At 38.5% G+C, this 19,462-nt stretch overlaps 1 protein-coding gene across 1 annotated transcript in view; it reads right to left on the reverse strand.

The window, feature by feature from the left end:
- LOC126191247 (DNA (cytosine-5)-methyltransferase 1-like) overlaps positions 1-17,033 on the reverse strand; it is a 253,242-nt gene extending 236,209 nt beyond the window's left edge. The window contains exons 1-2 of the mRNA XM_049932057.1: positions 16,901-17,033; positions 12,582-12,727 (exon numbers count right to left, since the gene is read on the reverse strand). Coding sequence (XP_049788014.1) covers positions 12,582-12,727; positions 16,901-16,905 — 151 coding nt within the window. The 5' untranslated portion in view covers positions 16,906-17,033. The remainder of the gene's footprint in view (positions 1-12,581; positions 12,728-16,900) is intronic.
- Positions 17,034-19,462: the final 2,429 nt, after the last annotated feature.

Below are 19,462 nucleotides of genomic sequence, written 5' to 3' on the forward strand. Positions count from 1 at the left end.
TGCCTCCCTCCACGAGGTGGGGAACACTCCTGTCTGCCATATGAGATTAAAACATTCGAGGAGGATTTCCTTTGATGCCGCTGGCAGATATCGAAGCATGGAGTACCGGATGCGGTCGTAACCTGGTGCAGTGTCAGAAGTCTCAGTAAGTGCCGATTCAAGTTCCTACACGGAGAAAGGGGAATTGTAGGCCTCAGAACTGTTCGACCGAAAGTCCAAGGTCGCTCTTTCGAAAGTCGCACGGTAGCAACGAAACGCTGGATCCTGATTTGCAGTGGCAGTACTTTGTGCAAAATGCTCTACCAGCGTCTGAGCAATGGCTCTGGGTGTCGTTTGGAGGCATCCCTGGTTCAGGACAGCAGCTATTGGTAAACGGCTATGTTTACTGGAAATCCTCCGGATGGCTTCCCATACTTTTGTGGAACAAGTGGAACGGTTGATGGAGTCCAGGAACTCCTGCCATGACCTTTTCTTGCTCTCTTTAATGACACGGCGTGCCCTGGCTCTCGCGATTCAAAAGGCGGTAAGATTGACCGCTGTTGGGCGGCATTTAAATCGGCGAAGAGCCGCACGCCTGTCCCGGATGGCTGAACGGCACTCTTCTGTCCACCAAGGCACAAGGCGCCGCTTAAGAGTGCCAGAAGACTGTGGTATGGACAGGTCAGCAGCATGATGGACCACAAGCGTGATGTGATCCACCCATTCATGTACGTTATTGTGGCAGTCAAAGACAGCCAACCGAGTGAACAGTGGCCAGTTAGCCCTGCCAATCATCCACGATGGTGGCTGCTGCTCCAGCAATACACCATCCAGGAGATGAATGCAGATAGGGAAGTGATCGCTGGAATGAAGGTCATCAATGACCTCCCAGTGAACCGAGTCGGTGAGGGTTGGAGAGCAGAAAGATAGGTCAATGGCTGAGAATGACCCTGTAGCAGTAGAGAAATGAGTCGGAGTACCTGTGTTGAGGATGCACAACACTTGACATGTTAGGAGGCTCTCCAAAGTTCGACCTCGAGTGCAAAGAGAAGTGGAGCCCCACAGGACATGATGGGCATTGAAGTCTGCCAGGAGGAGAAATGGGCGGGGGAGTTGGTCGATAAGATCTGTGAGAGCGTCTAAGGTCATTGCACCCTTATGCAGAGATGGCAGTAGACCTTTTGTGTTGGCCATCATGCCGGTATGGGCGTGGAGGGGCTCCACCTCTATTTTAAAAAAACCATACAGCGGTGTGTTTCAATACATTAACTTTATTAGTTTTCATCATTAACTTTTATTTTATTCTTCAGTCACTCCAGGACTCAGTACTTTCTTGGATAAAATGTCCAAGGAGTGTTGTCCGACACTAGACATGGCTGACAGCAACTTAGTTTAATTGACAAAGTGGTGACCCTTTGCGATTTTAACACAGGTCAGTCCTGGTTATGGCAATTGTTCCACATTACATGTGAACTGCCCCATCTTTTTTCCAATTTATTACTACTTCACTATTTTTTAATCAAGAATCAGTTCCTGATTACCAATTCTATTCCTTTGTTTTTTTAGACTGTTTATTTTTCAACTACAGAGGGCTGCGAACTTTGCCTAGCCATGCCATCTCTCAACCTGCGGCGTTCTGTAACTCTCAACACCATGTGACATAGCATTTGTAAATAACCTTCTTTCAGTATGAAATTATAGATCTTATTTATTAAATACATACTGGCCTGTTCTTTGTCGCATATGAAATCCACGCCTAGTTTCATAACTAGATGCGTAATATTTTCTTCCGTGTTTATGTATATTCATTCCGTACTTTTAAGATATCTCATAGCTTCATTTCCCCATTATCAAAGCATTAATTTAAAATTTTTCTGTACAGATATACATGAGAAGATGTAATTAAAAATTGTGAGACCAGCTGTGTGGTTCTTTAATTGACTTAAGTAATTACACCTGCAGCACAGTATTGGACTTTTCATTCAGTTTTATATTTCAATAGTTTTAACACCTTGTTGAACATTTTTATCTTGTACACTGCATATTTTCGTATAACAAAAGTTTAAATTGGAATTCCACCAAACACCACACTTTAATTTCCAAAGCATTGAAATCGAGATTGTGATGCGCTTTTGTAAGCCAGTCATAGCTAACACCACATGACCTTGCCAGCATTGACAGCTGATATTCAGAGCATAGGACACGTGATGTCATCAGCCAATAGCAACATCAATGTTAAGTAGCGCAAACACACAGATAGGAAAAGTTAAAGGTTTAAATTAATATATAAAATGTTGCAACAAGAAAAGAAAAGCTTTCACATATAATATTGGTCTCTAAGATTAATAAGCTACAAGAGGAGCTAAGCTTTCACATATAACAATGTACTTAGCGCATGTTACACTTTTAAAATTCATCTGACAAATGCGCCACTAAAATTTTTAATAACATCATAAATGTCCAATGATCTGGGCTCGAAATTCTTCTAAATGGTCACACTTAAAGAGTTGATTTTTTAAAAGAGAGTCAAAAACTGTGGGAGTTAAGAAATTCATCATACATTCTCGCACATAATTCAGCTTGAATAAAAGGAAATTTACTTTGAAAGTAAACCACCATTCACAATATTTTCCCACTACCTGTTAGAAATAGGTTCGTATTTCAGCAGTTGCCAGAGCGCGCCAAGTGCACATTCTTATGTCCAGATTCCCAATGAAGTAGGCCTCAACCTGATATTAAGCTTTTCAATGTGGTTTTCAAGATGCAAATTACAGTTGGAACTAGTCAATACTGTGGAATTAGACACTTCATTTCAAATTAATTGACTGCCTCAGTGGAAAAGATTAATAAAAAAGCCAAATTTCTTTAGCAAACTGACAAAAATTACTTCATTGTTCTACGAGGCGATTAACGCTTGACTGTCAAAAGGTGGAAATAAAATAAAATCTAAAACTAGTTAACATGTTTTATCCTTCTGTAATTATGTGAATGTATTTTAATTCACTCGACAGCTTCTGACCATAGAAACCCGTTGTGTTTTCATTTGACGCGAGAGCAGCAAATGAAGAAGAAACAGCAAAATCACTACACGTAAACACGGGTCACGTGGAAACTACCCACCTCCCCACTACAACTCAGACTGCTCTAAGCATTTGGCACAGATCTATGATGTTTCTGAGCAAGAACAATTCTAGATTTCCACTCCACCCCCTTGAGCATTTTAATTTCAAAAACAATCAAGTTTTCAAAAAATATGTTCATTTTGTAGCGCACATTTTTCCGAAGAGTCTGATACATAAAACATATTTTCGAAGAAATATAAGACATGTTATTCAGTCTTAAGTGTGCCAAAATGCAGTGCCATGCTTCTTCAAACAGCAATCTTCTATCGCACATCACTGTGTACCGCTCTGTGGCATTCAATGTGTATATCTTGTAATGAATTCCATCAGACTATATTCAGCACAGTGGAAATTAAAATGTCCTGTGGTGCCTCTCCTGCTCCTAATCAGCCGGTCTACCATCTAGCCCCTCTTTAAAAATCTCGCAATCAATACTGGATGGGGTTATTTGTAACTGTGACAGCAAGAACTCTACAGAAAATTTGCACTCTTAATTGCCTATTAACTAATAGCATGCTGTTTTTTGTGGCATAAAATTAAATATAGGAGGCAAGCAAAACAGTACACATTTCTTCAATCCATAAGTCCAAGCATTTTTCTCTCTATAATCTTGCTACAGTTTTACATGGCGTGCTTTCCTTTTTGGGAAAGGATCTATGACCTCATCAAAGTTTGTCAAATGTTTTGCTACATGAAAAGTCAAAATATCATTGTCTAATACTGAAAAATCTGTTCGTACAGATACATGGTGTATACACAGACAAGGAAAAAAATAAATCCCAGATTTCCTGGTTAAAAATACAATTTCTCCCAGGTGAAGACACACTTTCTCCCTGTTAACTGACGGTCTATTTTCTCTCAGAACTGTATAACTTATCAATTCTTTGAATGGTTATGTTTTTATACAGGGGCGTAGAATTTTACGGTGCTTTAGAAACGAATCTCAGGGGAAAAAAACCTGTTATGGAAAGATCTTTGATGTGCAGCAACATGTACGCTGCATATTTTGTATTACAAAAGTATAAATTCCAATTCCACCAAACACCACAAGTTACTTTCCACAGCATTGAAATTAAGATTGTGATGCGCTTTTGTAAGCCAGTCATAGGTCATGTCAGGTGATCTCGCCAGCCAATGAAAGCAGGTATTCAGAGCTTAGGACACGTGATGTAGTCGGCCAATAGCAACATCACCATTAAGTAACACAAACACACAAACAGCAACAGTTAATGGTTTAAATTAATATACATAGTGTTGCTACAAGAAAAGAAAAGCTTTCACATATAATATTGGTGCCTAACACGCTGCAAGGGAAGCTAAGATTTCACATATAATGTTGGTCTTTTATGTGTGTATTACACTTTAAAACATATCACACAAATAAGCCAGTAAAATTTTTAATAATGACAAATGTCTGGTCTTCTGAGCTCGAAATTCTTCTAAATGGCACATCATCAAAGAGTTGATTTTTAAATGAGAGTCAAACGCTCTGCGATTTAAAAAATTCACCGTACATTCTCGCACATAGTTCAACTTGCGTAAAAGGAAATTTACTTTGAAAGTAACGCTTTTCAAACCACCATTCACAGTATTTTCCTGCGACCTGTTAGAAATAGGTTCGTTTCAGCAGTTGCCAGAGAGCGCCAGATAACAGGCGCCATCAGACTTTCATAGCTATGATGACTTAAGAGGCCCATATGTTCGTACATGTAAAACATTAAAAGATCTTACATTTAAAATGTGCAGATTTAAAGTGCACAATTTTATGTCCAAATTCCCAATGAAGTAGGCCTCGACCTGGATATTAAGCTTTTCAATGTGGTTTTTGGGATGTAAATTGACTTGGAGTACCAATACTGTGTTATGTTTGGTTCTTTATTGTGACATAATGCCATATCTGTTGGAAGATGAAAACGTGCCCTTTAAATGCAGCAAAAAGTGTGGAATTAAACTCTTTGTTTCGAATATACTGACTGCCTCAGCAGAAAAGATTAATAAAAGGAAATTTCTTTAGCAAACCGACAAAAATAGCTTCATTGTTCTGCAAGGCGATTAATGCTCGACCATCCGAAGAGTGGAAATAAAAGAAAATCTGAAACTAGTAACATATTTTTGCCTTCTGTAATTATGTGAATGTCTTTTAATCCACTTGATAGCTCCCGGCCACAGAAATAAGTTTTGTTTTCATTTGACGTGAAAGCAGTAAACGAAAAGGAAACAGCAAAATCACTAAATGTAAACATGAGGCACATGGAGACTACCCACTTCCCTGCTATAACTCAGACTGCTATGCGGATCAGCCCAGGATCTACAATATTTCCGAATCGGGGTAATACTAGAGAGAGGCGCCCGCTAATGTAGAAAGTTGTGATGTCACGCTCATCGGAGGCAATTTGTTGCTACGAAGCATTGCAGACTCTTGTATGAGCACTGTGTTTTGTTGTTGTATACGGTGCATTTCCTTTGCAATTTAAGTTTTATTTTCATTTTCTCTCTCGTTCATGTTTTATTGCTGCAGTATTATTCTGCAGTAGTGGGATACAGTAATATGCTTTGTTAGAGTATCGGTTGTTACAAGTCAAAATTACAAATGTAACTGAAAACAAAAACAATGAAAAATTCCTGGAATTCTAAAAAATTCCCGGGTTTTTCCCGGTTTTCTCCCAAATAAAAAAGTTCCCGGATTTTTCCTGGATCTCCCAGGTCGTATACACCCTGAAATAGTACCCAAGACTGGTGTGGTTTCTTGATCTCATTACATGTATTTTGTCACTGTCTGCAAGATAAAACGAAATAGACCTGTCTAATATTGCAGCAATTGTAACACACCAAATAAACGAGACTGTTTGGGCACTAATGGTAATTTTTATAACTCGGTAGAATATAACACACGAAGTACCGATATCAAATGCCTGTTACGCCTACTACAAGCAAAAAAGCTTTATGTAGGAAATAGTTTCACATTTCATTCATATGCTCCAGCTTCTCAGGCACGAGATCGAAAAGTAGTAGTAGTACAAAATTTTTATATAAATTTGGAATCATCATATTCTTCCATAATTTGTCTGATGTCCTCATTTCTTCTCCTTCCTTGTTCTAAAAACAATCTTGTCACCACTAATACTGTATCTCTTCCAGCCAGTGTCAAAACTTTTCTCTGATTAACTTCACTAACCCTGCCACAATCACCAGTTTAGTTATCCCACATTTAGTCTCCAGTTACACATTATTACGTGTTCGTACAACACGTTTTCCGCACTATTCCCAGAATAGAACTTAAGCGGCTGCTAGCCAGGGGCTGTACAACTGTCCATTACTAGTGTCGCAATCTGGTCAAAAATTTTCTGTCAGAATTTCAATTTCTTGGCTACACCAAGAATATAATACATAATCTTTCTCACGTGTTATTCCTGTTAGTTTTTTATTTCCACTCTGGTAGTCTGAATCTACGGATTTCGCTAGCAATTATAACAATGCTGATCATTCGCTTACCTAATCAACCTCTTACACAAATAGCAAATGGCATTCACCCATTTGGCTTTATTCTGCTCAGCTCGTATAGTCCCATCCCCTTTTGTCTGTAGGAAAGAATATTTCTAGATGCAATGGGGATTCCCCTGGCAGAAACATCACGTAGAATACGCGTGCTTCCAAGAATTAATTTATGATTCGTTCAGAAATCAACTTAGAGGGTGTTCAGCAATGTTAAACAAACAAATGGGAGGCATGTCAAAATCATATGAATAATCGATATAGCAATGTGCACTGGATGCTAGGCACTGTGTGAAATAAGGTTTTTTTTCCTCAACAATATGAATTTGGTGCCCCCCCCCCCCCCCCCCCGAAACTGCCACCTGGGGCAGATACTCTGGTTTGCCCCCTGCCCCTAGATCCAGGCCTGTTGCACTTGCACGACTCTGGTAGCTCTTTCATGCCAATAAAATTTTTTCGGGTAGCATCTAGCTGCTTCCTGCTACTGCTTATACAGCCAACAGGCACACTTCTGTAGCCAGAACCGGGAGAAGGTACTACTCATACACGACTGAACTGTGCATGCGCATGAGCCCACTTGCAACCACTCAAACGAATCTAATGTAAACCTTTGTGACGTCCCACTCATCGGACGCAAGTTGCTGTTCTGAAGTATTACAAGTCTTCCTAAAGCCTCCGACACATCTTGCTGTTGGCAGACGCTTGTATGAGCACTGTGTTTTGTTGTTGTATATGGCGCATTTCTTTTGCAACTTAACTTTTGTTTTCCTTTTTTTCCCTCTTGTTCATGTTTTATTGCTGCAGTATTATTCTGCAGTAGCAGGATGCAGTAATATCCTTTCTTAAGAGTATCGGTTCTTACCAGTCAAAATTACAAAAATTTAACTTAAAACTAAAACAATGATAAATTCCTGGAATTCTAAAAAATTCCTGTGTTTTTCACCATTTTCTCCCTGATGAAAAAAATTCCCGCATTTTTCCCAGATCTCCCGCATCATATACACCCTGTCTTAGGTATTGCTTTGACAATTAGTTCACGTTCTGAATTGTAGATGAATCCCCTTTTTTTCTTAGAAGTCACTTTATGCCCTTTGCTTACAATTTTACTGACTGAGAGCAAATTTACAGACAGTTTGGGATTTGAATGACGTCACATGCTTCCACTCCTATTGTTTTAAAACCAGAATAGAAGACCAGATCAACGCTTTCAGTTGTCTCTGATACTAAGCCATCACCTCCCACACTGAACTATTACATGGCTTGACATTATGAAGCTTCCTTTCATCATTAGTGATGCAAGTCCAGTCACAAGAATCTAAATACCGATTTATATCCTTTACATGAGACTGTTTAACATCAGCTGCTAAAAAGCTTTCTATTGTTGTGACTGTTTCCTAAATACATATCCGTCACTGTTATTTTTTGACCAGCTTCCTCCTTTTCCACCCTGCTACAACAATATATTGTAGGCCTCTGCTTATCTGTATATAAAGCAGATTCTTCATTTTCATTCACGTCTTTGGGTTTAACGACTTGTAGAAGTTTCCCTTTAATAGAATCTTCCGCGGTACATGTGCCACTGTTTTCAAGTGTCACAATCATAGGCTAATAATGATCAGGTAATACAGCCAGGAGAAAAGTGCCAATCCACACTTCACTCACCGGAAGCTTCATTTAATTTAATTTAAAGATGGTCATTGTTATTCAATCACAGTAGTCGCCCACCAACTTGCATTTATCTAATTTGATTGTGATCTAATCAAGCCCACTGTACATGTGAGTCCTGAGTCTTCAAACATTTTTTCCAAGGCCGTCCAGGCTTCTGCTGCCGTATTTGTCCCCCTTATATGGGAATAATTTACCTTGTTCACAAAAAGTATAATCCAGGAATGTGCCTTTTGTCTCTCTTTCAATAACTGTCCCATCTTGTAGAATCCGAAGCATGGTTTTCAAACACTCCCACAGTTCATCATGGACTAACTACACCTTCATGGCAAATTTCGTTGTCCAATAATTTTCACGCCCAATCAACTTTTCAACCACTGCAATCCAGTTGGGACTGTAACACTCATATTTAGCTCCGAGTGGAAAAAACAGCAGTCTGCATACACGATGATCAATCAGCAAAAAATGAATGATCGGCACATGTGTAACTTCCAAACCAGCTCGGTGTTTCCACACATGACTGATTTTTAACATTTATAAAACCTTACTTTCACACCGGTGCCTGGGCCCATAGCCTTTTGCTGAACATTTTTTAACACAAATGTGAAAAGTTTCTGAAATAACATTTTATTAATTCCTCAGTATGTGCATAACAGCTACACCCCAGAACACATAACCACCAAGTCAGGAACCTGACAACCCGTGCCCCAAGTGCAACAGAATGGCTACCATCTTTGGTTTTGGATGTATTACCTGAAAGGAAGGCTGCAAAGAGAGAAAGGCACAAAAGGTGGAATATTACGCCATGGTGGGCGACCTTCCCTGCACAATCAACACTTCTGTAAAATTTGCAAAAGAAGCAACAAGTCAGACCAAAAAAGAGGTCATTAGTTAAGAATGAGAAGTAGTAGAATGCTGGAAGGAAAGAAAACAAGTATCCAAAATCACAAGCCGCACCCAAGCACAATCAGTGCCAAGATCATCCAATGGAAAGGTAGAGGGGGAAAAAAAAGAACAGTAGAAGGATACACTAGCAGCACTGAATGGGAATTAATGATGCAAAGTCTGGGGCCTCGTGGTGGCCAAGCAAGTAATCACAGAAGAGATGCAAGTCCTCAGGGAGTGGGTGGGGAGAGCGGGGGAGGGGGTGGGGGGGTGGGGGTGGGGGGGGGGGGGCAGTAAGACAATATCAGTGTCACCGTCGATGGAGTCAGCTTTTCCAGACTAAGACCTCAAGTGTTGAAATCTGAAATGTCAATGCTGCAACAAAGATCTTCACACACAATTAGTTGTAATTTCCACCCAGCTTTATTCATCCAAGTCCTGGACATGCTGCAAACAGTACCTTAACAAGCTGAAACAATATCACCAGTTATTCCTTACTCTGCATATAATATGGATGTGTTGAAGGTTAAATGAAACGATTTAAGAGTGATCAAGTCTACTGTAGAGATTTGTCACATTAATGTTAATTGGGAGACCTCAGCCCTCAATTGTTCATATTGGAGATCAGTAGTCTACCATGATGATGATGATGATGTTTGGTTTGTGGGGCACTCAACTGCGTGGTTATCAGCGCCCGTACAATTATCCAATCTTTGCTCAGTCCAACTTCGCCACTTTCCTGGATGATGATGAAATGATGAGGACAACACAAACACCCAGTCATCTCGAGGCAGGTGAAAATCCCTGACCCCGCCGGGAATCGAACCCGGGACCCCGTGCTCGGGAAGCGAGAACACTACCGCGAGACCACGAGCGGCGGACAGTAGTCTACCATGGGCACTTCATTTTGAAAATAGCTGACAAACAGCAACACATAACAGGCAGCACAGAAAAGAAAATGACACGACAAAATGGAAGGACAGAATCTGCTCCACCTGTCATCACTGTGGCAAACTGTGTACCCCTCGCATCAGATTGTACAGTCACCTCTGAACTAACACATAACTAGTAGACAAACCTTCTCAACTATGATTATTTCTTATAATTCGAAAAACCTCAATACCTACAGTACCACGAGATATATGGATCCTCATACGTAACAACTGTTTCCATGAATTCTGATGATGGGAATCTGCACTCCTACACAATATTTCATCCCATCATCATCATCATCATCATCATCTCACATTTGCATTCATTCTCACTGTCCCCAATTCCTCCCTTCCAACTTTACCTGCTATTTATTCCTGTATCTATTTCAATCCTCATTCTGTTGCACCCTTCTGTTACCTATGAAGTGAAGCTGGCACAATTCTTACTTTTGTATTTCATTGTCCCTTCTGATAAACAATTCTATCTTTGCCTTTAATCCCTTATACCTCATGAGCCAAATCAATAGCTCAAGCCCCCCGCCTAAAAAAAAATTACTTCCTGAACCCTTTCCTTCTTTCTCCCCCAAGGAAGGAACTTGTGGTTTCAAAAGAATGTGTTTGTGCACATTCTCCTCATTTAAAGTAGAGTTGTACCCCATGAACGCAAGTACTACGCCAGCCCATCTGTCTCCTTGTCAGTTTAACAAAGTGCCCATTCTTTCCACAATCCAGCTAAAAATTCTATTTACCAAGAAAATTAGTTGCATGACTAAAAACAAATATAGATAAAAAAATCTACTCACCATACGGCAACAGGAGAACACACACACACACACACACGGTTTAACTATTACAAGCTTTAGGAGCAAGTGGCTCCTTTGCCAGAGAAAGAAGCCACTGGCTCAGAAAGCTTGTAATAGGTAAACCTGTGTGCGTGTGTGTGTGTGTGTGGGGGGGGGGGGGGGGGGAGGTTCCCTCCCCCCTCTCCTGCCAGCACTTGGTGGGTAGATTTTTAATCTATCCATTTACATTATATTGCAGTAATTTATTATTTTAATTGTTATATGTGTATGGCCATGGCACTTTCTTACATAACTCCCTTGTCAGCTTTTGTTGTTATCTATCTTCTTCAAACTATCATCTGTTTTCTCCCTTTTGTGCTAATAGTCTGATCATTTATTTATCTGTACCACCCAGATTAATCAACTCTGTGCCTCTACACGTTTTCTAGTACCGGTTTTCGTGCATATAGATGGGCTCATTGTTTATGCGAATTTGCATACAACAATTCCACTGTTATTTACACATTAGCTTACAGTTCACTACACTGCAGGGCCTTCTCCCGATGGTCTTTCGCTGATTTATTTGAAAAAGTTGGCAGCTATTTTCTTTCCTACCCTCCACTTACCCTGTTTATACACAATTCTTTCTCATTTTTGTGCATTTGTTTTTGACCGAATGGCCCTGATCAATTTTTACAGTCATCTCCTAAATCACTATTTGCCAAGCAAACTAGTTTACATTATTTCCTATGATTTTCTTTTTCCAGCCCCCCCCCCCCCCCCCCAATTTTTAGAATTGTCCCCCTTTCACAACTTTCCCTATCTTTTTTTTTTCTCCAATCATTTTTTTAATCATACAGACCACTCATCTGGTGAGAAATTCTCACCTATTCATTGCCTCTTGCTAACCATTTTCTGTTTTCATGATTTTCATGCAAATCTTTCTGACTTCCGAATTTTTTCCCTACTTTTCTCCCGTTTTTTCTATCTTTTTCTCACCCTCTGCCTCTCATTTTTGCCACTCCCATCCTTTCTAACACTCCTCTCTTGCCATGATGAATACCATCATATATTGCATCTGTTCTTTTCGAAAACCTGCTTTTGCACTATCAAAATTAAGGTCCCACATTCTGTTCCTTGAAATCTGCTTGTCCCTTTGAGTTTCTCCCAAAGACCTACCACTGAAAGTCAGTGTTCCTGGATGTAATCCTAACCTGCAACAGGCTCTTGTGCAGTTTCAAATAAAGCAATCTCTTGCACTTACCCCGACTAATCTGTGACCTATATGCCTCATTTGCCAGTTTCCAGGGGGAAAAAAAAGAAAGAAAAAAGACGAAAGAAAGAAAAAAAAATCTTTCCTTCTTATCCTGTCTGGTAAATCTCCCCTGACCCAGGGTACTGGATGAATTTTCTGAACTGTACCCCTTTCCCTAAACCTCTCTAGTCCTTTTCCTTCTTCTGTCTGCCTTGCCCTTCAACTCTCCTGCCAGAAGAAGGAGCCACTGGCTCCGAAAGCTTGTAAAAGTTAAACCTTTTTGTCTCTGTGTTCTCCTGCTTTGAGCAGATTTTTTATCTATCCATTTAAATTACAATTTTGTTGCTATAAAAACAAATACAGTTACAAGCAGATACACGCAAGTTACACAAGTTAAATGCAGCAGGAAGAAGTAGAATAAGAATGCTGAAATACTCCTATTACTTTACCAACTAAGATTTTATGTTACCTGATTTTCTCTTGGCCGCAGTATTTTTTAAAGACAGCACAGATCCACTAGGGGAACTGGCACCATTCAAAGCCTGGTGTTTGCTCCCACTAGCACAGGCACTGCTTGCTCTCTGTTCTCGTGAACTGCTGGCTTCACGGAGGACGCTGAAAAACAGGGCCAATTGCATACGTATTTCATGATTTCTCAATATCCACATAAACTAGATGATTAAAGTGGCCGAAATTAAATTAAGCGAATAATTACTTACTGCACTGGAGGGTATTCTATCTTCATAGGTTTCACATTATTTTATCAATTTCTGTTAAATGTAAATTGCAATAAAAACACACTGAATGAAACTACAAGACATGTGACACGTAAGATACAAAAAGTGCCTGGAAGTGTCAATGTTTATAGCTGGTAGTGTGCAGTCAATGAAGCATTCCTGCATTCATTCACAAAAACCTTGTGAGGATTTGCCCATTATTTCCACTAGGACCATCCTCATTGGAATTTAGAACTATCGAAGATGGGAGTGGAGAAATAGAGAAAAAACAAATATCAGAAAACAGACCACTTAATTGCACTGCCAACATTGAAAGAGACAGCTGACAGTCAAAATACTAAAAAAATAAATCTCCAAGGAGAGAGAGAGCCCATTAATCATTATTTCACAGCCACATCAGCAGTGGACGGCAGTTAGTTCTTGTCGTGTTCAGTCCTAGAGCTGTAAACTTAAGACGTCAACTGATGTTTTGCATGGCCTGCACACTACAGAAGCTATGCAAATGAACTGCCACACAAACATCGTAAATGCCACCAGATCAGGCAAAGTAAGGTGAAAGAAAGTAGCATTCAACATACAATTTTCTTATTTACATTAAACAGTCATACAGGACATTTGCTTGTTGTACTGCATTCATATCACTATTTGCACTTGTAGATGATGTTATTCTGTCTGTTGGATGTATCAATTTGATCTTAGGCCGTGAACAGAAATCTAGATCATGTGCAAATTAGAACATACTCAGCAGGTGCAATCTTCTCATCATGCCAGCTTTCATAATCATAGTTTTTGGTCAAATAACTGCACTTTTTTACTTGTCAGCTGTTTAATAGACCTAAACATTGTTGTGCTAGAACTAAAAGTGAAGCAGTAGTTGTTAACATGTTCGCCCCCCCTTGCTTTTACAGAAACAGCCAATGAATTACAAAAAGCAAAATATTTGTCTATAATGACTGATACATCAAATCACAAAACAGTACAAATGATTCAATTAGTGGTACAATATTAAATTTCCAATTTCAGCATAAAGATCAAAATTTGGGATAACTGTAATGTTCCAAACGAAGTAGCTGATACACAAATTCAGTTTGTTGAGAAAATTTTGACAAAATAATTGAATTTTCTGCAGACAATGCAAATACCAATTTTGGGGGAGCCAAATGTAATTGGACACACATTATTTGACAGAAACATCAAGCAAAATTAAATAAACCACTGGTTGGTGTTGGCTGTGGTCCTCACGTTTTGCACAACAATGTTTAAATCAGCAGCAGCTGGCTTGTTAATTTACATATATTTTGAAACTTGTACAGTTTTAAACAATATTTTAAAATAATTCTGCGAGTTTACTGGTGTTAAATACAAGTGCTTGTCAAGCAACATCAAAACAAGTTTCCTGTCACTGTTTCCTGTATTGCAGAGAGTCCTAGATATTTTCGAAGGATTTAAGTCACACTTTATGCTACTTGACAGCTGCTCGCAAATGTTGCTAAATTTCTTCTTTAGTATCTCTTTCCTATTATGGTTGAGATTTTTAGCAGACCAATTAGAATTTTTTGTTGCTACCATTAAAAAAAATTGAAAATCAAAGTATCTCACTCATTGGTACTTCTAATTTGACTGACAACCTTATACAACAGTTAATTTCTAGAAAGGCCAACAGTTACATAACAACAGTTAAATAAATGTTGAAACATCATGAGGAAGAAGGAACTATTACAGAAAAGATGTTTAACTCGTTCCAGACATTTTTTTAATGATTACGTGAATTATACAAGAAGTGGACCTCAGGTAAGTATTCAGACATTCAGGATCCATTAGGTTTTTGTCTTAATTTGGCATTCCTGTGCCTGCTTTCAAGGAGAATTCATAATCTGACGAGTTTTAACACACTAAGAACATAATGAAACAGCACATCAAAGACTAGGTAACGAAGAAAGTGCCTCTAGATGAAAGACATTTACAAAATGTGATACTTGTAATGTTTCTTTGGAACATGTACAGAAAATTGTTAATTTTGAGTCATGTCTGCCAGGTACAAATAATGTACACGACATGGTTTTCAGTTTGATTAACATGTACTGGCGCGATGAAAAAATAATTCTAGTTTTGATAAAATGAAAGCTATTGCTGAGAGAAATGATTTCATTCTATCTTGTACAGAATTTTATAATCACAGAACTGAGCCATTCTTCTGATAAATATAGCAAAGGTAAATCTTAAGGCGAAATGTATAATTTGTATTCGATTTCTGATCAGTAATATTACATAGTTTTATGATTAATGAATTGTAATTATTGAAAAGAGTGGGTGATTAAACATTGCAGAAGATGTATCCAGGCTATTGTAACGACAAAGTATATGTTAGTCTTCTTTATTTGTGAAAAAAATAATTTTACTAACACAAAATGTAACTACATTTTCCTTCCCCCACAAAATTAAGATACACTGTTGCTATGGGTTTTTCTGCATCTGCATTGTCACAAGGGTAGAAATGAAGTTGAGTATAATCACAAGTGTCCAATTGTCTGTCTCTCTCTCTCTCTCTCTCTCTCTCTCTCTCTCTCTCTCTCTCTCTCTCTTTCTTTGAAATCTGATCAACTTACAGTGTAGATTCATTAATTCTCTCAAATTGCCATCAATATCTAGTGAACAATCCATGTTCGTCAGACACAGGTCTAGCAAATAAAAATAAAAGAAACATAGTTGAGATGACACACAAACCAGTATCATCAGTCAAGGTTGGGCTACAAGACAACTAGTGTAGAGTTGGTGAACCCAAGAAACGCTATGGACTTGTAGCTTTAACAAACTTACATTATCTTTGACTCCAGCTCTACACTAATTTTTGGCATAATTAGTACCACATTTAATATTTTCTTTACAGGGTAAATAAAACTGTAAATAAAGTTCAACAATGTTGCAGCACAACAGAAAAATCCTTTACGAGTATCATGTGTATATTACGTCCATACACTGAATTGAACACCATTGACAGGGGAAGGCAGTGGAGGGGGAGGGGGTCAGTGGGTGGTGGTCAAAAAAAAACTGTGACACATGATCAGCAAGGGCTAATATTGGAAAGAATGATATTTTTTTATCCCCTTATGATACTTTTGTATCCAATGCTAAAGATTAGATCTACTAATAAATCAAAGAATTACTGAAACCATACACTATTTAAAAAACAACGTGGATGTCACAAAGAAAGATGGCCCTAAAGGTATTCTGATAACAAAAAATGACACCAGCTACCACGGAAGTACTGAATATGAGGATGGGTAATTTCAAAAAACATACTTAGACAGTAAACATCTGCTTAACAACACCTAAGTGGAAAATGAAGACGCAGCTATAGCATCACAGCAAGTGCGAAAGAATCATTTTTAGTAATAACAACAGCTTGAAAGGATCATTAGATGAGGCTCAGTTGAAGTTTCCTGACAGGGTCCAGCAAACACATCAGATTGAGGAAAAAACTAGATGATTTTCGAGAAAGGAAGAGAATGACATTGCCTGTTCGTGGAGAACTCTTCCTGCAACAGTTGTGTACATCAATCGTGAAGATAGGTAGCACGACGTGAAACAACACCACGTCAACAGTACTATGACATATGTAAACAACAATAAATGACAGTACCGTGGTGGCACCTCAAACGATACATCTTCTATCTTGTCACGGCTGTGTGCCGCAGATGCCCAGTTCTTCAACTACCCTAAGCGTGTGATTTTAAGGAATATATAACGATAATGTAACCAGTATGTTCCTGTTCATCCACGTGAACAGAAGCACTGTTCCTCAGTTTCGGTATATAACTCTAAATACAACTACGAACACACGCATCAAACCTTCGCGCTCAACAAACATCTTGGTGTTACACAAATAATTAAGTACATCACCTACTGTAAACTCGACAAAATATTGGACAGTTATACAGTATGTTTTAAAAGGTAAACAAAAATCTTAATTTTCATTCACATTCCCACTAAATGGGTACAAAAAAAACACAACACAACCCCCTACAAAAACAACTGAACTGTTATAACTTACCCCATGTCAATAATTGAACACCAATTGGCACAACAAGCGAAGATCAAAACCAGCCAAATAATCAGCGCTTCGTACCGCCCAGTTATCCCGCGCAATTTATCTACGGCGGAAAACGACAGGTGGCAGCACAAGGATAGATTTATCGTCTATGACATACAGAGTTACTGGAGGAAAAAAAATCACTAACGAATATATATGAAATCAATATTCTTTTATTGTTAAAAAATACAAGGATTTTTGGAAGATATGGGTAACTATCGGAATCATCTTAATTTGTGATTTTTGAACTTTTCCATCATTTTCTGGGCGTCCTTACGGTATTCATATCTCAGACGAACGCTCAAAAATCATGGTACATTTCTAAATATTTGTAGGATAATACTACACGAAGAAAATACGTAAGAGACTATGAGTAGCCCTGGCCAGCGATATTCTGAAAGAAAGTTCACAAGAACTTATGAGCTACTTGTAGAAACGCCGACTTAAAAGACTATGGTACAGGTACTAAACTGCGAGGTAGCACTATTATCAAAAGTCATTCAGAATAAAGAATAACCTCAAGCATTTATAAGGAATGAAATCGTCAATATAAGAATGTTCCTTTATTCCGATGTGCAGATTGTTTTTGTCAAAAGTAAGGTCATAGATTTCTAAATGATGAAAATAGGTGTATATGAAAGGTTATTTAATTTTTTCAATGAAAATAGTATACTAGTTCAGCACAAAATAATTACAAGAACACCAAACAGCTGTCTTTCACTTTTTGAATCGAGTCATGACTTTTACATATGAACATAAATTAAACCATAGATTGTTTCTAGACTTATTTGTGTTTTCCATTGTGTTGCCTATGATTAAATTCTATCTTTGTGACAAGAGCAGATGGCAGAAATAGCTGTTACTTTTCAATGCTTCATTACATCATTAATATAGTACCTCAAGTCTCTGTGGTAGGCCCTCTGATAACCTTGATTTTTACAAATATATTTACTGTACCCTTGACAGCAATAATGCCAGTGTTGTTTCCAAGTTATATTGGTACGTTTATTAAAACACGCAACGATGCTGATTTACAGCAGACGATCTCTGTGCCAAGAGGAGAAGTACAGTGATAGTTAAGAGTCAAACACAAGGTGGTTAAAGAGAAGATTTCTGTTTACCTTTAAATATGTATGAACAAAAGCTATAAGCGATACAGTCCTAGAACCAGGGGGAATGTAGCACAGAACAAATATCTCACATGAATGTTCCAGCAGTTTCGTTACATAAACACTTTAGAAGAGAAAAGCATGCTGAGCTATAGAATAAAAGTGTCATTGAATACTACTATCTCCTAAAAATCTTTATGGCTAATTGTAATATTCAAACAGTACTCTGTATTTTCTATCCTCAGAGCCCACTACAGTATAGTCTGATGTTCATGGGAATTGGAAGAATTGCATAACATTCATTTAAAATTAAAAAAAAAAACGAACGATATACAGGTACATCTACATCTACATGGATACTCTGCAAATCACATTTAAGCGCCTAGCAGACAGTTTATCAAACCATCTTCACAATAATTCTCTATTATTCCAGTCTCTAAAAGCACACAGAAGAAATGAACACCTATATCTTTCTGTGCGAACTCTCACCTCCGTTATTTTATTATGATGGTCATTTCTCCCTTTGTAGGTCAGCTCCAACAAAATATTTTCGCGTTTGGAGGAAAAAGTTGGTGACTGAAATTTCGTAACAAGATTCCGCCATAACGAAAAACGCCTTTGTTTTCAGTTCACCCCAAATCCTGTATCACGTCAGTGACACTCTCTCCCCTACTTCTCGACTATACAAAACGAGCTGCCCCTATTTGAACTTTCGCGATGTACTCTGTTAATCCTATCTGGTAAGGATTCCACACCTTGCAGCAGTACTCCAAAAGAGGACAGACAAGCGTAATGTCGGCAGTCTCTTTAGTAGATCTGTTATATTTTCTGAGTGTTCTGCCAGTAAAACGAAGTCTTTGTTTCGGCTTCCCCACAATATTTTCTATCTGTTCTTTTCTGTTTAAGCTGTTAATAATAGTAATTTCTCGGTCTTTATTTGAAAATATCACGTAACCCAAGTTTAACGGATACCCTTTAGCACTCATGTGGATGACCGCACACTTTTCATAATTTTGGGTCAATTGCCAATTTTTTCACCATAGAGATATCTTTTCTAAATCGTTTCCCAATTTGTTTTGATCTTCTGATCACTTTGCTAGACGATAAACGACTGAATCATCGGCAAACAACCTAAGATGATTGCTCAAACTGTCTCTTAAATCATTTATATTGATAAGGAACAGCAGAGGGCCTATAAAACTACCTTTGGGAACGCCAGAAATCACTTCTGTTTTACTCGATGACTTTCCATCATTTACTATGAACTGTGACTTCTCTGACAGGAAATCACACGTCTAGTCACATAATTGAGACGATATTACATAAGCACGCAATTTCACTACAAGCCACTTGTGAGGTACTGGGCCATAGGCGTTGTGAAAATCTAGAAACATGGAATCAATCTGAAATCCCT

This window comes from Schistocerca cancellata, chromosome 6, assembly GCF_023864275.1.
Source record: "Schistocerca cancellata isolate TAMUIC-IGC-003103 chromosome 6, iqSchCanc2.1, whole genome shotgun sequence".
In the NCBI taxonomy this organism is placed as follows: domain Eukaryota; kingdom Metazoa; phylum Arthropoda; class Insecta; order Orthoptera; family Acrididae; genus Schistocerca; species Schistocerca cancellata.